Source organism: Dryobates pubescens, chromosome 15 (genome assembly GCF_014839835.1).
Source record: "Dryobates pubescens isolate bDryPub1 chromosome 15, bDryPub1.pri, whole genome shotgun sequence".
Classification (NCBI taxonomy): domain Eukaryota; kingdom Metazoa; phylum Chordata; class Aves; order Piciformes; family Picidae; genus Dryobates; species Dryobates pubescens.
In genome coordinates this window covers 25,890,698-25,914,545 of record NC_071626.1, presented here as the reverse complement: position 1 = coordinate 25,914,545, position 23,848 = coordinate 25,890,698, and the positions used below count along the sequence as shown (strand labels likewise).

The following is a 23,848-nucleotide window of genomic DNA, read 5'->3' as shown; positions in this document are numbered from 1 at the left end:
TGCTTCCTATTCAAAGGTTCTGCTAGGAGGAGAAAAGGAGAGAGGGAGGCTGGGTGCTTAGCTTTTCATTTTCTTCCCAATTCACCTCATTTTTGGCAGCTCCTATTTTGTGCCATTTCCCTCAGCAGCCAGAATTGGAGGCTATGATCAAGCAAATATTTGCACTGTGATCACAGTTTTTTAACCCATCCCTCTAAGTATAGCAGATGGACATGTTGGTAAAAAGGAATATTTTACTGAAAACCCTTTCACTGGGGGGGTGGGGGGGAGACAATGATATGCTGTAAAAGAAGTCCTCCCAGCACACCATGGTGGGGTTTTGTGTTTGGGTTTGGGTTGGCTTTGATGTTTTGTCAGGGTTGGAAGGGACCTCAAGGATCAGCCAGTTCCAACCCCCCTGCCATGGCCAGGGACACCTCACACCACAGCAGGTTGCTCACAGCCACATCCAGCCTGGCCTCAAAAACCTCCAGGGATGAGGCTTCCACCACCTCCCTGGGCAACCTGTGCCAGGCTCTCACCACCCTCCTGGGGAACAACTTCTTCCTAACATCCAATTTCAATCTACACATTTCTAGTTTTGCTCCATCCCCCCCCAGTCCTATCACTCCCTGACACCCTCAAAAAGTATGAACCCTCTGGTCATGCCAGCAATAAACACATCCCTCTTCAGGGTTGCTTCAGCTAGTCTGAAGTGGCCTGAGTGTTGACTTTAGCTCTGCCTCTTTGAGGCCAGGTTAGGAAGGCAGAGTGGGATTAGCTAACCAGCTTGTATCAGCCTGGAGAGAGGTTGCATTTGGGTGCTGGCAAAACTCTCCAATCTGACAGTTTGTTAGCATTTCTCAGCAGCTTTAAGCTCGCTCTCAGTTGCTCCAAGCCCACTCACACTTCCCCGAGAGGCTGAGAGCTTTCTCCCAGATGCTCTGTTCCCTGACAGTGCAACTGAGTAAACCCATGACCTTTAAAATCATTTCTGTTCATTTCAGCTTCTAGCTGCTTCCTTGGCTCTTAGCAGAAGACTGCCATAGTCTAGACCCTGTCCTCTCCTTGCTCCTTCTAATTTCCAGTGTGATCTTATGCACCAATGGAGACCCAGAGTGGAAACCACAGCCAGTGTCTATCACTGCCTCAGAAATCTACCTGACATGGAATCATAGAATTGTGAGGGCTGGAAGGGACCTCAAGGATCAGCCAGTTCCAACTCCCCTGCCATGGGCAGGGACACCTCTCACTACAGCAGGTTGCTCACAGCCATATCCAGCTTGGCTGCAAACACCTCCAGGCATGAGGCTTCCACCACCTCCCTGGGCAGCCTGTGCCAGCAGCTCTCTCCTGGTTAGTGAATTTATGTTTGGGCTTGGATGTTCCCATCACTGAGAGAAGACATCTGCTAAACTCTTGTGAGGCATGTGCTACAGCAGGGTGCTGGAGATGTCACACAGAATCACACAGAATCAATAAGGTTCGAAAAGGCCTCAGAGATCACCAAGTCCAACCTATCCCCCAACACCTCCTGACAACTAAACCATGGCTCCAGGTGCCACATCCAATCCTTTTTGAACACCTCCAGTGATGGGGACGCCACCACCTCCCTGGGCAGCACATCCCAATGGCCAGTCTCTCTTGCTGGGAAGAACTTTCTGCTCACCTCAAGCCTAAACTTCCCCTGGCACAGCTTGAGACTGTGTCCTCTTGTTCTGGTGCTGGTTGCTTAAGAGAAGAGACCAGCCTCCACCTGGCTACAACCTCCCTTCAGGGAGTTGTAGAGAGCAATGAGGTCTCCCCTGAGCCTCCTCTTCTCCAGGAGCAACCCCAGCTCTCTCAGCCTCTCCTCACAGGGCTGTGCTCCAGACCCCTCCCCAGCCTTGTTGCCCTTCTCTAGACACATTCAAGAGCCTCAATGTCCTTAAACTGAGGGCCCCAGAACTGCAGGGGGCTCGAGGGGGGCTGCACGGCTCGGATACGTACACTGAGCAGGGGCCGGGCGCCGCTGTGGTGGTGGTAGGGGACTTTGCACATTGCCTGGTAATCATACATGGTCACCCTGCAACCAAAACAAAACAAGCAAGCAGTCAGGAGCAAGCAGAGCAGATGCCTAAGGGGGCACACACACATCAGCCTTTCCTTAACATGTCCTCTACAGAAGGGTGAAAGTGGTGGCCTTGGTTCTCTGGTCAGTGCTGCTTTGCAAAGCGGGAAATGCAGGCTCTGGGTTAATGCAACGGGGTCAGCGTGGGAGGAAATACTTCCCTGGGGTCAGGAGGTGAAGCAGGAGAATTATAATTGTGACCAGCTCAGGTCCTGTTTTCAAGCCACTGGAACTCCTAACTCGCTTTTGACACGGGCTGAGTAGTGGAGTTAGGCAAACAGAGGGAACTTAGGAGACAGAGAATGTGCTCAGCCAGATGCACTGCCATGTGTGGGAGTGGGGGGCAATCAGACAGCCACTCATGGAAAGGCTGTTCAAGGGGTAAGAGGAAGAGCTGAAGCAGTTTATGGCCAAAATGCCAAGAAGTGATTTCCATAGCATCTTGCCCTGGAAAAGAGGAGAGGAGCTGCTGCGTTCTGGCCACACAGAGGTCACAGGGTCACAGGATCAGAGGATGTTAGGGATTGGAAGGGACCTCTGGAGAGCTTCCAGTCCAACCCCCCAGCCAGAGCAGGACCAGAGAATCCAGCACAGGTCACACAGGAACACATCCAGACAGAGATGGAAAGGCTCCAGAGAAGGAGACTCCACAACCTCTCTGGGCAGCCTGCTCCAGGGCTCTGGGACCCTCTGGGAAGTTCTTCCTCGTTGAAGAGGAACCTCCTGTGCTGCAGTTTCCATCCATTGCCCCTTGTCCTATCCCAGGGCACAGTGAGCAGAGGCTGTCCCTGTCCCTTCCTTCCTGACCCCCAGCCCTAAGACATTGATAGATACTGATCAGATCCCCTCTCAGCCTTCTCCTCTCCAGACTAAACAGCCCCAGGGCTCTCAGCCTCTCCTCCCCAGGCAGTGCTGCAGTCCCTTCAGCATCCTTGTAGCCCTCCCTTGGACTCTCTCCAGCAGCTCCCTGTCCCTCTTGAAGTGGGGAGCCCAGAGCTGGATGCAATACTCCAGGTGAGGTCTCAGCAGGGCAGAGTAGAGGGCAGGAGATCTGGAATTAGGTGCTTTGCAGTGGGTGGGAGAGCAGGAGATGAGGGAAAATGGTGTGTGGTGAGGATGGCAGAGCAAGGCAGCAGAAGAGTCAGGTAGCTGAAGCAACTCTTGCATCAACAGCAGGGAGTCTCATGCATCACATGTGGCCTTTCTCCTGCTCAAGTGCTGCTGCTCATGGGGACCAATATGCTCTGCCCCACATACCACCTGAAGAAAGCAAAGTGCAGCCTGGAGATCTCCCACTTACCTCCTGAACATGCCCATGTTTAGCAGCTGGGTCATCACTGAGCCATCCACTGCACCAAAAAACTTTCCAGTCTGCAAGAACAAGAAAGGTGTGTGGGGGGAACAAAGAATAAGCCATCATAGAATCATAGACTCAGCCAGGTTGGAAAAGACCTCAGAGATCATCAAGTCCAACCTATGACCTAATACCTAACACCTCCTGACAACTAAACCATGGCTCCAAGTGCCACATCCAATCCTTTATTCAACACCTCCAGGGATGGTGACTCCACCACCTCCCTGGGCAGCACATCCCAATGGCAAATTCCTCTCTCAGTGAGGAACTTTCTCCTCACCTCCAGCCTAAACCTTCCCTGGCACAGCTTGAGACTGTGTCCTCTTGTTCTGGGGCTGGGTGCCTGGGAGAAGAGATCAACCCCCACCTGGCTACAACCTCCCTTCAGGGAGTTGTAGAGAGCAAGAAGGTCTCCCCTGAGCCTCCTCTTCTCCAGGCTAAGCAACCCCAGCTCCCTCAGCCTCTCCTCACAGGGCTGTGCTCCAGACCCCTCCCCAGCCTCACTGCCCTTCTCTGGGCATACTGCAGTGTCTCGATGTCCTTCTTAAACTGAGGGGCCCAGAACTGGACACAGGACTCAAGGTGTGGCCTAACCAGTGCTGAGCACAGGGCAGAATGACCTCCCTGCTCCTGCTGGCCACACTGTTCCTGATGCAGGCCAGGATGCCATTGGCCTTCTTGGCCACCTGGGCACACTGCTGGCTCATGTTCAGCTGCTGTCACCCAGTACCCCCAGGTCCCTTTCTGCCTGGCTGCTCTCCAGCCACTCTCACCCCAGCCTGTAGCTCTGCCTGGGGTTGTTGTGACCAAAGTGCATCCCCTGGCACTTGGACTGGTGGAATGCCATCCCGTTGGACCCTGCCCGTCTGTGCAGCCATCTAGGGCACGCCAGTGACAATGCTGAACCAGAGGTGGTTTTGGGTCTCCCTAGCACATCTGGAGCAGCCTCTCCATAGGTGTCTAGTGGGTGCACTGCTGAAAGACAGCTCAGTGGTGGTGTCTGCTTCCACATGGGAGCTGGATAAAGTGACATGTGCCAGTAACGTAAGCAAATGCTGAGAAGGATGGGATCAACGGGCTGGTCACCTACCACAAGCTGAGCTGGAGCCACAGGAGTTGACTCTACTGGGAAGTCATAGGCTGTTGGCTTGCACCTGTTTTAAGTATGCCAGGGGAGCAGATCCCATGGACTTACAGAACTACAGGGGGTGGCAGGATGTGACCCCCATAGAGGCAGCATTCAGGAACACCTCCCTGTGGTGCAGCACTACCCACAGCACCGATAAGATGGCCAAATGCTGCATGGCTCCAGGAGACACTGCCTGCCTGGGGGCCTGCTTTACAAGAAGGCAGCACTGAGCTGTGTCCTTTGGCTGGCTGGAAAGCTTGAGGGAGGACTTCCCCCACTGCCAGCTGGGCATCCTGCACCGCTCTCCCTGTGCTTCGGAATGATGTAGCCCACACAAGTCCCTGCAGCTTCTGACAGAGGCAGGCGAAGCCAAGCTGCAGACATCTAGGCAGGGTGACTCACTGGGACCCTGGGCTGTCCTGTGGAGCTTTGTCATGCCACATTCTCTCTGCATCTGAACTCCTGAGTGTCTTCTCCTTGAGCCGCTCTGCTGGCCCACGGCTGCGGTGCCTTTGGAGAGCTTCTCTCCTGCTGGCCCACGGCTGCAGTGCCTTTGGAGAGCTGCTCTCCTGCTGCCCTGGGAGGGCTGAGCCAGTGTGGTAGTTTTAAGCTATGCCTTTACAAGTTTTTCCACAGATCTTGAACAGAAAGTAGTAAAAATGTAAATAAATCAGTATTGGGTGTAAAAAGGAAAAGAAAGAGCACTCTAACCAATGCCATTGGAGAGACATCTGCCTTAAGCTTTAGTTCCCAAGACAACTCCTCTCTCTCCTCGCTTCCTGGGGCTGGGAGATACTAACTCTGAGCTTCTGCTGGCTTCTGCTTGACCTTGGCTGCATTGTTTTGGCTAAGCCTAACAGCCCTCTGCTCCTCTCTCTTGTCCCTTTTGTACAGGGGGGTAAGGGGGAGGCAAGAGGCAGAAGCTAGTAGCTTCCCCTGGTCCTTGCCCAGGGAGGTCCTTGTGCTGTTTATCAGTTGTAAATATTGTCACTGCTGGATCTTTTGTGCATGCTCATTGCATTCCACTGCAGATTGCAGGGTTGCTTGTAAATACAGCTTCATTTGCTTCCAGCTGGGCTGGTCTGGCAAAGTTAATGTTGGGGAGGGGGGGATGTTCAACCCACCACACTCAGCAGGCACCACACAGTGCACCACACAGCGCTGGTTAGGTAGCAAATGGCATTTTTACAGCTCACTTCTGTACAAGCCCTGAGCAGGCAATAACCCAAACAACACAACACAGCACAAACCAATCCATCCCTTTAGCTCCCACACTGTGTAAGCTGTGGCACAGGCTGCACCCTAGCATGTATGAGCAGGTGACAGATGACTTCATTTATTTGAGTGGGGCATTTCCACTACAAGGAAATCAAACCAAACCCAAACCCTCAGGCAGATTTACCTAAGATCCTATGGTGAGCATCTCACAGTTGTGTTGCATCGCTCTGATCCTCTCCCCAACAGGCTTTACAAGGCATTTCACTGTATCTAAATGGATGTATAACACCAACACCCCATTTGGGCTGCAATCATTTCAGACAGACTCAGATGGGTCTGAGCAAGCACTAACTTTCTTTCACCTCCCTCACTCTTTCAATCTGATTAGGGACGTGAGGAGGCCAGCTGCTTCCAGTTAATACCACCTGCAGGAGGCCAGGCAGTGAGACTTGGCCAGCAGGAGCAGGGAGGTCATTCTGCCCCTGTACACTGCACTGGTTAGGCCACACCTTGAGTCCTGTGTCCAGTTCTGGGCCCTCAGTTTAGGAAGGAGGTTGACTTGCTGGAAGGTGTCCAGAGAAGGGCAACAAAGTTGGTGAGGGGCTTGGAACACAGCCCTGTGAGGAGAGGCTGAGGGAGCTGGGGTTGCTTAGCCTGGAGAAGAGGAGACTCAGGGGTGACCTTATTGCTCTCTACAACTGCCTGAAGAGAGGATGTAGACAGGCAGAGGCTGGTCTCTTCTCCCAGGCAACCAGCACCAGAACAAGAGGACACAGTCTCAGGCTGTGCCAGGGGAGGTTTAGGCTGGAGGTTAGGAGGAAGTTTTACACAGAGAGAGTGATTGCCCATTGGAATGTGCTGCCTGAGGAGGTGGTGGGGTCACCATCACTGGAGGTGGTCAGGAGGAGGCTTGACAGGGTGCTTGGTTGCATGGTTTAGTTGGTTGGGTGGTGTTGGATGATAGGTTGGACTCAATGATCTTGAAGGTCTCTTCCAACCTGGTTAATTCTATTCTATTCTATTCTATTCTATTCTATTCTATTCTATTCTATTCTATTCTATTCTATTCTATTCTATTCTATTCTATTCTACTTGATGCAGTGCAAGCTGCAGCTGGTGTGGCAAGTGCTGCTGCAGGACTGCAAATGGGGCTTGCCCTGTGCAGAGGTGCTGGTGTCTGACCATATCTCTGCAGGTAGGATGCAGTTCTATAGGTGCAGCTATGAGGAGCTGTTAGTGTACCTGAGAGTGGGCCTGGGAAATGTGTTCAGGAAAGCATCAGCAAACCAGCCTTCAATACTGATCTGGATAGACTCATAGAATGGTCCAGGCCAGAAGGCACCTCCAAAGCTCATCCAGTCCAACCTCCCTGCAGCCAGCAGGGGCATCCTCAACTTGATCAGGTTGCCCAGGGCCCTGTCAAGTCTTGCCTTGAATATCTCCAGGGATAGGGCCACAACCACCTCCCTGGGCAACCTGTTCCACTTCCCTCATAGTGAAGAGCTTCTTCCTGACATCCAATCTCAATCTGCTCTTCTCTAGTTTGAAGCCATTGCCCCTGGTCCTGTCCCTGCAGGCCCTTGCAAACAGTCTCTCTCCATCCTTCTTGTAGCCTCCTTCAGGTACTGTCAGGTTGCTATTAGGTCTCCCCACAGCCATCTCTTCTCCAATTTGAGCATCCCCAGCTCCCTCAGCCTCTTCTTGTAGCAGAGCTGCTCCAATCCCCTGATCATTTTTGTGGCCTCCTCTGGACCCTCTCCATCAGGTCCCTGTCTTTCCTGTGTTGAGAGCTCCAGACCTGTACACAGTACTCCAGGTGAGGCCTCACCAGAGCAGAGCAAAGTGGTAGAATCACCTCTCTGGATCTGCTGACAGCGCTGCCCTGGATGTAGCTCAGGATGTGATTTGCTATCAAAGGTCAGTGCTGTTCTATATACCCTGAACAAGCAGTAACACAGGAAAGCATCACTCAGCAGAAAAGAGAGTGGTTCTGTACTGAAACAATGCTTTGCAAAGCAGCTCTCATCCAAACATGCTTCCTCCAGTGCCTGGCTGCTGCTCTGCCAGGTACCCCTCTGCTGTGTTTCTCCCAACTCCTAGCCCTGGCAATGTGAGAGGTTCACAGCACCAAGCATCACTTCTGGCATCCTGCATGCCACATGCTGCAGCATATCCCCCTGCAGCTGAGGGTGTACAGGGTACACATGCAGGCTGTGCAGAGGGCAGAGCACACACATGGCTCAGAAGGTACACCCCTGCCCACAGACATATGCAGCCCTGCTTTGCTGGCTCCTTGTGCAGTCTGTGCTTTTGGTGCTGCAGAATGACTTTCACTCAGCTGGGCCAGGCTTTGGGTGAGTGCACAGCCTGCCTGCTGCACGGCTCCGACAGAGCCAGCCCTGGCTTCTCCCTGTGCCCTGCCCTGCCCTGCCCCAGGGGCATCTTGGCCTTTTAGCTGCCAGCCTGCACTCTGTCCCTGGAGCCCCACCTGGGCACAGCTTGCAGACTGCCCTGAAAGATCCCTCAGGGAGAAGGCAGCAGTCCTAGAAAAAGAGGTTTAGTGACTGGGAGGACATCTGGATGCAGCAGGCAGAAGGAGCTCAGGACCTGTGATGTGCTGGCAAGGAAAGGCAGCTAAAAGTTCAGGAGCTGTCCTGGGGCTAGAGCTGCAAACATCAGCAGAAACGTGCTGAGGAGCAGCCCTGGTGGAGCACAGCCTCAACCTGACACTTCTCCTTCCTCCCCTGCCCTAGTCCACAGGGTCCCCTCCCTCCCTCCCTTCTCCTGGCTCTGGCTATTAACTCTGCTCCCTCCATGATGAGTCTGGCTGGAGAGATTAGCTCGAATTAAGAGATTATCCATTCTTCCAGGAGTAATCCTGGAGGGAGCTCCCAGCTTTTCACTCATTAAAATCCTGAGTGCCTCTTTCTTCTGTGGTGGCTTCTTGCTGCTGGTAAGCTTCCTCTGCATTCAAACAGAGATTATTAGAGCCCATCCTCCATCCTGATCCCCCAGGCCAAGGGCAGAGGAGAGCAGAACCTGAGACAGGCAGTCTTGTTCCTGTGTAAAGCCACTCTGATTGCCAGCGCGGTCACCCAGGGAAGGGGGAGTGAGCAGCAAGCAGCCCTGGGCAGGCAGCAGCCTGAGCACACTGTAAAGCACCACAGCTCTAAGGGAGTGAGCAGCAAGACAGAGCAAAACATCTCAGAGTCCCTGGAGAGGGTCTCTGACACCAGCTGCTAGCCCAGGGACCGTAAGGACTCAGACACTTTGGCACTTCTCCACTACTCTAGCTTGCACTTTACCCCAGGGAGCAGGTGGGTTGGGTGTCATAGAATCACAGAATTGTCAGGTTGGAAGGGACCTCAAGGATCAGCCAGTTCCAACCCCCCTGCCATGGGCAGGGACACCTCACACTACAGCAGGTTGCTCACAGCCACATCCAGCCTGGCCTTAAATACCTCCAGGGATGAGGCTTCCACCACCTCCCCGGGCAACCTGTGCCAGGCTCTCACCACCCTCATGGGGAACAACTTCTTCCTAACATCCAATCTCAATCTCCCCATTTCTAGTTTTGCTCCATTCCCCCCCCAGCCCTATCACTCCCTGACACCCTCAAAAGTCCCTCCCCAGCTTTCTTGTAGCCCCTTTCAGATCCTGAAAGATCACAAGAAGGTCTCCTTGGAGCCTTCTCTTCTCCACTCTGAACAGCCCCAACTCTCAGTCTGTCCTCATAGAAGAGGAGCTCCAGCCCTCTGCTCATCCTCATGGCCCTTCTCTGAAAGCTCCTCAGCTGCCTTCCCTGGGGAAGTGGGGCTGCATGTGGGGCCCTGCTTGTGTTGGAGCCATCACAGCCTGCATGGCTTCATGGTGCAGATGGCTTGGGAGTGCACCCTCGCTCCTTTGGCTTCCAGTAAGCTCTCTCCTGCCCTGACTGGTGGAGCAGAACAGGCAGCATGTGTGCAGCCCCTTCTCCCTGCTGAGGGGCTGGAACACTGACCCAGGCAGCTGAGCCACTCTTGCTGGTCCTGCTGTCTAGTACAAGGCAGAGAGGGCTGGGAACTTATCTGACTTCTGCAGAAAGAGGAGATAGCCACAAAAATCCAGGAGGCAGGGAGGTTGTTTTAGTATTATGTTAAGGGATGCACTTAAGGAAGAAAGTGTGATGGGGCAGGGAAGGCCACAGAGCAGCAAGTGACTTTAGGGTGTCAGGTAATGATAGGACTAGGGGGAATGGAAACAAAATACAAATGGGTAGATTCAGATTGGATGTTAGGAAGAAGTTGTTTCCCATGAGGGTGGTGAGAGACTGGCACAGGTTGCCCAGGGAGGTGGTAGAGTCACCATCCTTGGAGGTGTTCAAGAAACACGTGGGGACATGGTTTAGTGCCCTAGGGGGTGGTGGGTTGATGGTTGGACTGGATGGTCTTGGAGGTCTTTTCCAACCAAAGCAATTCTGTGCCTCTGTGATTCTGTGGTGGAAGCCTTAGCCCTGGAGGTGTTTGCAGCCAGGCTGGATGTGGCTGTGAGCAACCTGCTGTAGTGTGAGGTGTCCCTGCCCATGGCAGGGGGGTTGGAACTGGCTGATCCTTGAGGTCCCTTCCAGCCCTCACAATTCTATGAATCCATGTCAGGCAGATTTCTGAGGCAGTGATAGACACTGGCTGTGGTTTCCACTCTGGGTCTCCATTGGTGCATAAGATCACACTGGAAATTAGAAGGAGCAAGGAGAGGACAGGGTCTAGACTATGGCAGGCTTCTGCTAAGAGCCAAGGAAGCAGCTAGAAGCTGAAATGAACAGAAATGATTTTAAAGGTCATGGGTTTACTCAGTTGCACTGTCAGGGAACAGAGCATCTGGGAGGTGTTTGCAGCCAGGCTGGAGGTGGCTGTGAGCAACCTGCTGCAGTGTGAGGCGTCCCTGCCCATGGCAGGGGGGGTGGAACTGGCTGAGCCTTGAGGTACCTTCCAACCCTGACAATGCTGTGATTCTATGATCCAAGGCAGCAACATCCAGATGGTAAGACTATGAGACCCAGGGTATTGCTTTAATGCTGCTGCTATCCTGAACGCCCTCTGGGGCTTAACATTCCATGCTGCCACTAGGAAATAAAAGCAGGAACAAGATAAAGAGATCAGAAAAAAAGTAGTGGTGAACTCTGTGGGGTCAGGGGAGGTAACAGCTGGAGAGATGACAGCTCTGGTGCCTGCCAAGATACTTGTTCTTGGAGGCATGTGGATAATGTATCTCATTTACCCAAACCCACTAACAATGCCAAGTTTCTACTGGTCACATCTTTCACAGGAGAGCTTTTTTTTTAGGGGGGCGGGGGAGGGGAAACCATAGTCCAGAAGATTTTCCAGAAGTCAGTTAGAGGGCAGAGGGGCTCTGCAGAGCGACCTTGACCGCCTGGACAGATGGGCAGAGGCCAACAGGATGGCATTCAACAAGTCCAAGTGCCAGGGGCTGCACTTTGGTCACAACAACCCCATGCAGAGCTACAGGCTGGGGTCAGAGTGGCTGAGAGCTGCCAAACAGAGGGGGACCTGGGGGTGCTGGTTGACAGCTGCCTGAACATGAGCCAGCAGTGTGCCCAGGTGGCCAAGAAGGCCAACGGCATCCTGGCCTGCATCAGGAACAGTGTGGCCAGCAGGAGCAGGGAGGTCATTGTGCCCCTGGACTCTGCATTGGTTAGGCCACACCTTGAGTCCTGTGTCCAGTTCTGGGGCCCTCATTTTAAGAAGGACATTGAGACACTTCAGTATGCCCAGAGAAGTGCAGTGAGGCTGGGGAGGGGTCTGCAGCACAGCCCTGTGAGGAGAGGCTGAGGGAGCTGGGGTTGCTTAGCCTGGAGAAGAGGAGGCTCAGGGGTGACCTCATTGCCCTCTACAACTACCTGAAAGGAGGTTGTAGACAGGAAGGGGTTGGTCTCTTCTCCCAGGCAACCAGCACCAGAACAAGAGGACACAGTCTCAAGCTGTGCCAGGGGAAATTTAGGCTGGAGGTGAGGAGAAAGTTCTTCACTGAGAGAGTCATTCGCCATGGAATGTGCTGCCCAGGGAGGTGGTGGAGTCACCGTCCCTGGAGGTGTTCAAGAGGGGATTGGATGTGGCACTTGGTGCCATGGTCTAGTCCTGAGGTCTGTGGTGACAGGTTGGACTCGATGATCTTTGAGGTCTCTTCCAACCTTGGTGATTCTGTGATACTGTGAAGGTGCAGGAAAAATAAAAGAGACAGAAGTGAGGAGGGTGGTGCAGAGGACAAGCGGTGGAGGTGGTAGCTTAAAGGATTACTTTGATCTATGGTCATGTGCCATAGGACTCAGTGAAGCACCTCTGGAAATGTCATGGGGGTCAGAAGAGAAATTAGCCATTCCTGAGACTCCCAGCTGCTCCTCAGCAGGAGGCAGCCTCCCGAGAAGGGAGCCAACACTGCCAGTACTGTCCTCCCTTGGCTTGGAAGCTTTCTTTGGTTTTCTCTCCTGTTTGTTGTTGGGTTGCTGGTTGGTTGCTTTGGGGTTTTTTGGTGTGGTGGGGTTTTGTTGTTTGCTTGTTTTCTGTTTGGTTTTGTTAGGTTTTGTTGGTTTGGCTTTTTGTTTGTTTTGTTTGTGTTGTTGTTTGTTTGTTTGTGTTGTCTCTGGCACACCACATTTCCATTTCTTCTATAGGCCCACATTTGCTGTTACAGGAGGTTAGGGGTTGGAAGGGACCCAAAGAGATCTTCCAGTCCAACCCCCTGCCAGAGCAGGACTACAGAATCCAGCACAGGTCACACAGGAACACATCCAGACAGGGATGGAAAGGCTCCAGAGAAGGAGACTCCACAACCTCTCTGGGCAGCCTGCTCCAGGGCTCTGGCACCCTCACAGTCAAGAAGTTCCTCCTCATATTGAGGTGGAACCTCCTGTGCTGGAGTTTCCATCCATTACCCCTTGTCCTGTCCCAGGGCACAAGTGAGCAGAGGCTGTCCCTGTCCCTTCCCTCCTGACCCCCAGCCCTCAGCTATTGATAGACATTGATCAGATTCCCTCTCAGTCTTCTCCTCTCCAGACTAAGCAGCCCCAGGGCTCTCAGCCTCTCCTCCCCAGGCAGTGCTGCAGTCCCTTCAGCATCCTTGTAGCCCTCCCTTGGACTCTCTCCAGCAGATCCCTGTCCCTCTTGAACTGGGGAGCCCAGAGCTGGATGCAATATTCCAGGTGAGGTCTCAGCAGGGCAGAGTAGAGGGGAGAAGAAGCTCCTTGGATCTGCTGGACACACTCCTCTTCATGCACCCCAGGATCCCATTGGCCTTCTTGTCCCCCAGGGCACATTGCTGTCCCATACAGAACTTGTTGCCCCCCAGCACTCCCAGGTCCCTCTCCACTGGGCTGCTCTCCAGCAGACCACCTAACCTGTACCATACCCATGGAGAAGGACCTGGGAGTTATTGACTTTACTGCTTTGTGGTTTCTGAGAGAGTTCCAACACCTCACTGTCTGACACCCAAGCCTATGGCTTTCTGTTATTTCAAAAGAAATAGCCTGTGGTGAGTTGAACAGAGAGCTCTAAGCACAGCTGAGCCCTGCATTGGCAGGTAGTGTAGACTTCACCCAGCCTGCACAGGAGGTTACACCACAACCTGTGTCCCCTCAGCTCTTTAGGAATGGTAATGGAGGTGCTGGCAGCAGGAGGAAAAGAAGCAACTTTTGTTGCTTATATTTTTGTTCTGATTCTGACTTTTTTCCCTTACTCCTTTTACCTCTGTGAGTCCAATAAGTTTTCCAATTACTTAGGTGTGCTTCTGTTTCAAAACTGCCTAAATGATTCTGCCTGCCTTTTTGCCTTTTTCACTATGCTCTCTATTTCCTTTCCTGAAGAATGTCTGCTTTGACTTCAGAACCAATCAAAAGCTCCCTTCCCTTCCCTTCCCTTCCCTTCCCTTCCCTTCCCTTCCCTTCCCTTCCCTTCCCTTCCCTTCCCTTCCCTTCCCTTCCCTTCCCTTCCCTTCCCTTCCCTTCCCTTCCCTTCCCTTCCCTTCCCTTCCCTTCCCTTCCCTTCCCTTCCCTTCCCGTCTCAGATCATCTTTCAGTAACATCTGTGCTGAGGGGAAGCAGTCTAATTCCCTCACTTCTGATAAAAAGATATTTTGACTAGTTCCTTCCTTATCACTGCAAACTCCTTCCTCACCCTGTGATGTGCTGTCACTCTGCTGGGAAGCTTCCCCCTCACCACACTACTGAATTTCATTACGCCATGGCTGCCCTTAATACACACTTGAAATTAATTTGTTTTAAGCAGCTCTCCTCCTTCTCTTCTGCTCCCTTACCTCTGCAGGTCTTTTGGAGACAAATATAAAGCCGTTGTTGTCGATGAGGAAGCAATTCAGAATCTGCAGGGATGGAGAAGAGGCAGCATTAGAGACAGCTTTCTGCGTGGCCATCTGCGTGCAGGGTGGAGCGGCGCGGGCTTGTGTCATAACCTCCGTGCCCAGCCCCACAGCTCACCTGCCAGGGGTTCCACACCACTGACACTTCCCTCTCTGCCTCTGTTTTGTTTGTGAGCTGCTTATGACAGAGACTGCAAGGGCTGTGTGCAGGCCTAGCAGGCTGTGTGGCACGCTGGAACAGGCATCCTGCAGGAAGCAGCACTGCCCTTTAATAAAACGAGACCCAGTGCTTTCTGCCTTCAGATTGCAGAGCTTTGCAACCACTCATGAAACAACCTCACCACTAAGCATCAGTGCTGCTCTTCTTTTCTGTTTTGCAGAGCAGGAAATTGGAGGGGCAGAGTTTAGATGGAAAGCTTTAGGTCTCACAGGGGAAAAATAGGATGCAGAGAAAGTCCTCTGTGGAGACAGAATAAAGGTGCCCCCAACTCCCCAGGGCAGAGGAGCTCCTCTCCCAGCCATGCCTGAGACCAAGGTTGAATCAGTGGTGTAAATGCAAAGAGGGGTGTCCAGCATGCATGCCACCCTGTCAGCTGCTCTCTTTGGAGGACCTGGGGTGTTGGTGAAGCAGCTTGAGAGGAGATGGACTCTCCTCAGAGCTACTGGCTGCAATCCCCATGCCCAGGCTCAGCTGAGGGGAAGACCTGAACTGCAGCTGTATCTCATCAGCACAAGGTCCTGCCCCAAGCTGTGCAACCTCTTGTAAAGAGACAACGAGCAATAGCTGTTTTTTTCCTTTGAGGGAGGCAGAGAGTTGCACAGCACAGGCAGGCAATCACTCACACCCACCACACATGCAGAGAGGAGACCTGGGCCACTTACATCATCCTGACAGCTCAGCGGACAGGCACCCTCAAAGGCACTGCACTGGAAGGGAAAAGCAGACAATCAGCCAGGGCACGATCTCACCTTGCAGCCTCTCCCCCGGGAGTGCTCAGCTAAAAGGCTTCATCCCAGCATCCCATAAAGCTCTTCAGTTCAGCGGTGTTTTCATCGAGCTCTACAGCACACACAGCACCACCCTCCTCCGTGGCTCTGCGTGCCCCCCACCTACCTGGGCAACATCAGAGCCCCTTTCCTGAGGGCTCTGATCCTGCACTGCCTCCCTAACAGGCTGCCAGCAGCACCTGTGTGCTTTGAGCAGCGACTTGCTAACCAAGGGGGCAGTACCAAGGTCTCTGGCTGCAAATCACAGGCTCACAGGATGTCAGGGGTTGGAAGGGAACCAAAGAGATCATCGAGTCCAACCCCCCTGCTAGAGCAGGGCCATACAATCTAGCTCAGATCACAGAGGAACACATCCAGACAGGCCTTGAAAGTCTCCAGAGAAGGAGACTCCACAACCTCTCTGGGCAGCCTGTTCCAGTGCTCTGTGACCCTTACAGTACAGAAGTTCCCCCTTGTGTTGAGATGGATCCTCCTGTGCTGCAGCTTACATCCATTGCTCCTTGTCCTATCCCAGGGAGCAAGCGAGCAGAGCCTGTCCCCTCCCTCCTGACATGCACTGGTGAGAAACCAGCATGCATCCCGGCAGCTCCTAGTACCTGGACTAAACACATGGCATGGCATTTTAGCAGGACTCTTCTCAGGCACAGATACTTCTGTTGCTGCTGCTGTTGGACTCTTTATTCTGCAGACAGCTGATGAGAAAATGCGATGTGAACGGTGCTCGTGTAGCCCAAGGCACCATCCATTTGTTTCATTTAGGATTTCGGTGTACCGGGCTTGACATGTGTTTCACAACACTGAACTGGGTGGGGACACAAGGAATGAGGTGGAGAGTGAAAAAAGCCCTTCAGGTGCTCCTGGGTTTCGCAATCCAGGCGGGTCTGCCGCGGCTCTGTGTGTGTCTGTCTCTTTGTGTTACTGTTCAAGGCTGTTTTCGCTAGCAGCAGAGGGAAGGAAGCTGACACTGCGTTGCCATTTCTGTACCCGGGGTCCCCTTCCTGACAGAGGTTTTCTCAGGTCAGGGAAGGACTCTGACGTGTTGCATAGCCTGGTTGCTCTCAGCCAGCTGCCCTTTATCTCCACAAAACCCCTTACACATGAACACATCTCCCCACCCCCCTTTCTGGAGGAGCTTATACATCACCCCAGCCCCTCCTTTCTGGCCGACTCTCAGTGATGAGCATTTGCAATTCCTAGCACAAGACAATGGTCACTTTCAGTTAGAATACATTTCTCCTCTGGAGCTTTGCAGAACAAACCCAACAGTTTCAGTTTTCAGTCCCTCTGCTCAGCTTCAGAGGAGGCTCAGAGATGCTTGAGGTTGTTCCAAGCCCCGTGGCTTTGTAATGTCACATGCTCTTGCTCTTACTCCAAAGGGCTTTCTGAGGCTGCGGGGATGATGGTTTGGAAACATCCCTTTACCCACAGCTGCAAGCATTGTCTACCTCCACCTCATCACAAAACAGCATCAGGTTGTTTTGTCTCCCTGGAAGCAGGAAGAGAGATCCCTGGTGCTTTCCTTCCTTTGATCAGTGGAGAAATATGGCCATAATGAGGCACCATTACGGCCTTGAGGGATAACAGAGCCCAGAGCTTAGAAATCATCACAGAAAGGCAGGTGAACCAGAATGGTTTCCCCCAGGAAGGGCCTGTGTCTCACAGCATCTTTCTCAGCAATGGGAGGACCAAGTCTTGCTGCCACTGCTTATCCAGCCCTGGACAAGCTCCAGCAGTGCTCGGTGCTGAGCTGGCTGTATGGCAGCAGAGCTGTGGTGAGGAGCCTGGTCTGAGAGCATTAGCAACTTGCTGGGAGCTCCCGAGGAGGGGCAGAGCTGAACCTGAGTTCCCTGGCTGCTCTGAGACCGCATCTACTCCATTAGGGGCGCAGCCCGCTCCTCAGAGACCAGCGTAGCTCACAGAATCCTCCTGCTGTGGGTCAGGTCTCCGAAAGGCTAAGAGCCAGAGCACTTTAAGCTTTGCCAAAGACACTTAATTACTGCAAAGACAAACACAGCCTATGACAGGCTTGGACCATCTCCAGTGACTACGGACAAAGGACAGTGCCTATAATATGCTGGCACAGGAATGATACAATGGTGAGGTGAGCCACAGCGATGCACACCAGGATGCCAGGATGCCTCCCCAGCCCCAGCTTTGGTCTACTTACATCACTGTCATTGGGCTGGGAGGTGGGAGGCACGGTGTGGACATCCAGAGCGGCACAGCATGCAGTGAAGCGGCAGAGAGAGAGGAAACAAAATCTGTTAGCCAGTCCCCTGTCAAACGGCAGCCTGGGGACCCAGACGCCAGCCCTGTTCACAGCAGCACCTCCCTGGGCTGCAGTGTGTGGGTGCTTGGCACACAGGCCTCCTTCCAGCCTCCTTAATAAACCTCTCTGCTCGCTCAGCGCCCGTGCGGGCTTGTTTGTGCGAGAGCTGCCTGGGTAATGGTCCTCAGGAGGCTCTGAGCAATGAAGCTCTCTGCTGATGTTTCAGGACGTGCTCACGTGCTTTGCAGGAGTCTTTCCAGCCGGGGTTAGAGTCCTGTGATCTCACAGCTGCCTGTCACCGCGGCCAGCTCAGAGCTCCCCCGTTCCCCACGTGTGCGCTGCCAGCGCGCAGCCTCCTGCCCTTCTGCCTCCTCTGTCATCCCCATCTGGTGACACTTCCTTCTCCTGACAGCAGAGAGCTGCTTCTGCCGTGTGCTGCTTCAGTCCCATCAGTCTCACCCCGCCAGTGTACCTCCCAGAAAGCAAAGCCTAGGGGGAAAGCCCCTGGCTGGTGTGGGAAACGTGTGTCACTTTTCCTGTCTCTCAGGCTGGGGCAGCTGTTTTAATTATTCCCCTTCTTCCAGTCCAGCAAGAGTGTCCAAAAACTAGGACAAGACTGAAAGCTTATCCCTGGAGCCAATAATTGTTATTTTGGCAAGCTGGTAGCATTTTGTTACCATTATCAAGCTGATAAGAGAAGGCAGCGGATTTGTATCTATTTATTTATGTATTATCTTCCCCTGTGCCTAAAGTTGCAGATATCCAGGAGGTTTCCGACAGGCTGAATGAGCACAAACATATTTCCACAATTAAATGTGTCATCTGCAGCAGAGCTGATGCCAGGCCAGGATGATGACACTGTCAACGCTGCCTCTGTGGAACAGACTCGCGACTCAGAGGGCATTAGAGCCGCTGAAGGATTACAGGAATGTGTGACTTCAGACTAATCTACTTGGGAAATCTCTCCATATGAATCTCATAAAAGCCCTCATCCAAATGCCCTGGTGGTGAGCGGCAGCACCGCATCGGCCTGGCCGATGGAGAGCGCCGCGTGGTCTCTTTGCACCGGGGCTGATGCTCCTACCTGTTGCATGGCCATCCAAAACTTGCGTTGGAGCAACTCCAGCTTAATTTGCACACCCACCGCTACGGGAAACAGAAAGGAGGGAGGGCAAGAAGAGGAACGTGCAAGAGAGAGAAAGACAAACACGAGTTAGGAGAGGAGGGGTACAAATATCTGCCAGCAGCGGTGGGATGGAAGCGGCGAGGGCCGCCTGGTTCCGAGCGGGAATGATAAGCATCAGGGATGGGCGCTGCGGCAGACTGCCAAGTGAGAGTCAGAGGTTGAGCAAGGAAGAGGGAAAGGGTACGCTGACTGGGCTGTGTTGTGGTTTAAGCTTTCCTGGAGTCCAGGAGCCCACATGGAACAGATTTAGATTGCCTCCCCTCCCCCAGATTAGGCAGGAGAAAAGAGAGGCAAAATCACGACAGAAACAGTCTTGAATCGATTTGGAAGTCAAAAAGTAAGTTTCACAAAACATAAAAGGCATTTGAGTGAAAGAAAGGTTACAGAGGTGTAAGGGAAAAGGCTGAATAAAAATATATACAAAGCCAGTCACAGCTGGCACAGCATTCTCTGGCTGCAATGTGGATTCTCTTCAGATGCAGTCCTTAGGAGTTTGGATGCAGCATGGAACAGGACCCACCCCGTGGTCACAGCAACAGCAGGAGCAGCAAAGGGTCTGTCAGGCAGGTGAGGGGCAGGAGCAAGAGAGGAGAGACAGGAAATGGCTCCCCTTAAATAGGCTTGGGGGGATGTGGGAGTGGAATAGACTTTGACCCAGGGACCCCTTCCCCTGGGAGGGATGACCAAGTCTGAATGAGGGGATTGAGACAGTCATCAGCAAATTTGCAGCTGACACCAAGCTGGGAGCAGATGGTGGTCAGTTAGAGGCCAGAAGGGCTCTGCAGAGGGACTTCGACTGACTGGACAGATGGGCAGGATCCAGTGGGATGGCATTTAACAAGTCTAAGTGCTGGGTGCTGCACTTTGGCCACAGCAACCCCATGCAGAGCTACAGGCTGGGGTCAGAGTGGCTGAGAGCTGCCAAACAGAGAGGGACCTGGGGGTGCTGATTGACAGCTGCCTAAACATGAGCCAGCAGTGTGCCCAGGTGGCCAAGAGGGCCAATGGCATCCTTGCCTGCATCAGGAAGAGTGTGGCCAGCAGGAGCAGGGAAGTCATTGTGCCCTGTACTCTGCACTGGTTAGGCCACACCTTGAGTCCTGTGTCCAGTTCTGGGCCCCTCAGTTTAGGAAGGACATCGAGACACTTGAAGGTGTCCCCAACAAGGCTGGGGAGAGGCCTTGAGCACAGCCCTGTGAGGAGAGGCTGAGGGAGCTGGGGTTGTTTAGCCTGGAGAAGAGGAGGCTCAGGGGAGACCTTATTGCCCTCTACAACTACCTGAAAGGTGGTTGTAGCCAGGAAGGGGTTGGTCTCTTCTCCCAGGCAACCAGCACCAGAACAAGAGGACACAGTCTCAAGCTGTGCCAGGGGAGGTTTAGACTCAAGGTGAGGAGAAAGTTCTTCACCGAGAGAGTCGTTCGTCATTGGGATGTGCTGCCCAGGGAGGTGGTGGAGTCACCGTCCCTGGAGGTGTTCAAGAGGGGATTGGATGTGGCACTTGGTGCCATGGTCGAGTCATGAGGTCTGTGGTGACAGGTTGGACTCGATGATCCTCAGGGTCTCTTCCAACCTTAGCGATACTGCGAATACTGTGACTACTCTCTCTCTGCCCACCTGGGTCAGGTTTCTTTGTCCACCTGGGGGGCTAGGTTCTTTTCCGCCCACTCCCTCCTGGGCTGGGTGTAAACCTGACAGATACTGAGGTACTGACCCCTCCCTCCCACTAAACACTATGGAACTACAAACAGATAAACAAGCAAACAAAACAATCCCCCAGACAAACAAAACCCCACAAAGCACTGGGAGCCGGTGAGCTTCCACCCTCGTCCTGCGCAGATTCGCCTGGCCGGCGCGGATGCTTCACCCCAGCCTCTGCTCCTGCACCACACAGCATTAATCAGGAATAAAGTAGGGCAGAGTGAGGAAGGGATTAATTCAAAACCCCACCTGTCTCAAGGGAAGGCTGCAGCGGTTTAGATGGCTCCTAAACCACGATGCAAACACAACAATATGAATGCCACTTGTCAGGGAAGTGTCAGCTAGCAGCAGTGCTTCATTATCCGGCCCCAGCCTGCCGCACGCTCTGCTAAGCCAAATGTGTCTCTGCTTCTTAATGAAGCGCGCCCTCATTTCTCGTCTTAATTTCTCTTCTATTCCCAGCACCAGGCTCCTGAAGCGAGGCATAGCTCCACAGGAGGAGAACTGGTGTGGGGTTAGGCCACACCTTCAGCATTTGTCCAGTTCTGGGCCCCTCAATTCAAGAAAGATGTTGAGCTGCTCCAGTGTGTCCAGAGAAGGGCAACAAGGCTGGGGAGGGGTCTGGAGCACAGCCCTGTGAGGAGAGGCTGAGGGAGCTGGGGTTGCTTAGCCTGGAGAAGAGGAGGCTCAGGGGAGACCTTCTTGCTCTCTACAACTACCTGAAGGGAGCTTGCAGCCAGGTGGGGGTTGGTCACTTCTCCCAGGCAAGCAGCACCCAAACAAGAGGACACAGTCTCAAGCTGTGCAGGGGGAAGTTTAGGCTGAGTCTTAGAAAGAAGTTCCTCACAGACAGAGAGATTGGCCATTGGAATGGGCTGCCCAGGGCGGTGGGGAGGTCAGTGTCTCTGAAGGTGTTTAGGTGCCTGGCTGAGGCACTCAGTGCCATGGTCTGGTTGATTCATTAGGGTTGGGTGATTGTTTGGACCTGATGATCCTGGAGGTCTCTTCCAGCCTGGCTGATTCTGTGATTCTGGGGTTCTGTCTCCCCTGGCTGTCCCGGGCTGGGCTGCCTGCAGGCACACCCAGTAACCAGCACAGCGGTGCGCAGCCTGGCACGGTGACAGGGAACCACAGGGCTGTGTGTCAACTGGTTGAATCTGAGAGCTCTGCAGGAATTACAGCCTCAAGCAGGACCTTGAAATAGAACATAAAGTGCAAGTGAGGGAGAAAGAGAAGAGAGGGAGAGTTTGAGCCTTTTTTTTTCCTTCTCACAACCGCCAATATTGGGCAGACGAAGTGTTGCTGGTTTTTACAGATTTCCTCTGAATTAGCAGAAGCTTCAAAGAGGGGAACAGATCCTTTAAATCTGAATCACACTGTGTGGGTGCTTTTAAGTTAACAGTGTGATCCGATGCTCTAATTCAGAGGGGTATGAATTAAACCCGGAGTATGCAACGGTAGATTCTCTTGAAGCACGCACAGAGACCCTGGCACCTGGCATCAGCTCTGCTCTTTATACCACTGTCCTTGTCACAGTCCCACCGCTGGCACATCTGACAGAGTCCCATTCGCAGGCACGTTTCTCATCCAGCTCTCCCTGCTGCAGACTGAATCCGACCGCCCCTGTGCCGGGGGAAAACGACGCTTTTCTGGAGCTGCCTTGCCCTAAGCCTCACAGAGCACAAGCCACACAAGACAAAGAATGTAAACAAAGGAGGCAGGCCGAGGCTGAGCCTACCCCAGGTGAAGATTCACCGGTTTCAGCAGGCTATAGCAGGCATGGTTTGGCTTGCTGCCCCTGCTGACAAATCAGCAGTCCGTGACAGAAGGCAAACGGTGCTGTCGCTGCCGAGTCCGACGAGGCCCACGCATCCGATTCGCTAGGTAGCTTTAAATAAATGCATCCTTATGCTTTAGAAGCATCTTGAGAAGGAGTTCTGCCCCTCAGTGCAGCAGATCACATCAGCAGGGCTGAGCATTGCCCAGGATGTACACTTTTCATCAGAGGAGCTGATACCTACATAAGCAACCTCGTAGTGCAGAGGCTTGGTAGCTCTCGGTTTTGCCATTGGGAACATCTAGCCTCAAATTGTTCTTCAGAGGCAGCCTAGCCCCCATTTGTGAATCCTTGCCTCTGCCCAGGAGCCATGAGTAGCATATACTGAACTTGAAACACCTGCAGCCTGAGGAAGGAGAGCACTGGTGGCCAGTGGCAGGGACAGAAAGCAGTCTGCTGGCTTACTTCTTTCTCTTCCCACATTGCTCGCAGTCACGTCTGACTCATCTGTGCCACTCAGCCAGTTCATTCTTCCCAGTGGTCCAGCACACACTTTTACCTATTCCCCATGGAGCTGTGGTAAGTACCACTCTCCTCCTCACGTCATGGCGTGGTCTGAAGAGGTCATTGAAAGTAAAGCTGGGGGCTATTCTGCCGTGCAGCCAGGTTTTTCTGTCTGGGTGGTCCCAGTCACAGGGAATTGTACTAGAGGGAATGCTTCATGTTTCTGCCTGGCAGCACCACCCCTTATCAGCTGGAGTGGCAGCTCTTGGCAAGAACTGTGAGAAACTGCCATGCACTCAGGTGACCTGAAGAAGATGTGGGAGCTAAGGAGAAACAGGTCACAATCACCTTGTCACTGCCAGTAACAAACAGCCACCCAGGTGCCTTCAGGCTGTTGGTGAGGCTAGGGGGAAGGGAGGAAAGCAGTGATTCCGTCTGAGGTAAGGATGATGATGCTACAGCTCAGGTGAGAGGGTTTCTCCCCTCCCTGGAGTAAACCCTTCTGTGCCTGTTCCAAAGTGTAACTGATGGTTCATGAGCCTTTTCAATCTGCTGGCAGAGCATGCTGCAGGAGCAGGAAGATCCAAGGTCTGTGAAATGATGAGTGGCCCTGGTGTGCAGCACAGCAGCATCCCTAGAGCCTTTGGAGAGACCATGGCTAATAGTTTTATTCCTACTAACGTGCCAACAACCTGTGCAATTATAGCATCCCTGCAAGTACATCAGAACTGAGGACAAGCGATGCTGCACACCTTGCACAGTCAGCCATTGCTTCACCATGTCGGTGAGCTCCCCAGATCTGTGCATGACTTCTCACCAGCAGGCACCCTGCCTGCCTGCCTGCCTGCCTGCAAACCCAGCATGGCTGCAGCTGGCTTTCTCCAGAACTGCCTGCTGCTAGTCACCGTGGAGGTAAGAGCTTTGACCTTCACCTGTTCATCTGAATCTGTGAATCCCTCAGTTGAGCAAGTCTGCCTCATTAGCTCATCCTTTGCTTGTCTCTCTCTCTGTCTGCCTTTCCTGGCTTCTCTCTTTGATTATCCATATGCTCTTCTCATAAGGAGCTTTTCCCAAGATTTAATTCCTGGGCCTGCCTGCAGGACAAAAAGGCATAACAAAGAGCTGCAAGACTACATCCTGCAGAGCGCTTATCAAGATCTACCCCGCCATTCACAACCTGGTTTCATGGCAGCAAGTCCAATAATTAAGTCCAACCTGTGGTTCAAATGGAAGAAGGTGCCAGAGCAGCGAA

The 23,848-nt window shown here is 53.1% G+C and overlaps 1 protein-coding gene across 1 annotated transcript in view; it reads right to left on the bottom strand.

The window, feature by feature from the left end:
* CACNA2D4 (calcium voltage-gated channel auxiliary subunit alpha2delta 4) overlaps positions 1-23,848 on the bottom strand; it is a 199,736-nt gene that overhangs the window by 17,489 nt on the left and 158,399 nt on the right. Inside the window, exons 27-33 of the mRNA XM_054168159.1 lie at positions 18,516-18,577; positions 17,330-17,344; positions 15,037-15,081; positions 14,095-14,157; positions 13,830-13,863; positions 3,390-3,462; positions 1,969-2,044 (exon numbers count right to left, since the gene is read on the bottom strand). Coding sequence (XP_054024134.1) covers positions 1,969-2,044; positions 3,390-3,462; positions 13,830-13,863; positions 14,095-14,157; positions 15,037-15,081; positions 17,330-17,344; positions 18,516-18,577 — 368 coding nt within the window. The remainder of the gene's footprint in view (positions 1-1,968; positions 2,045-3,389; positions 3,463-13,829; positions 13,864-14,094; positions 14,158-15,036; positions 15,082-17,329; positions 17,345-18,515; positions 18,578-23,848) is intronic.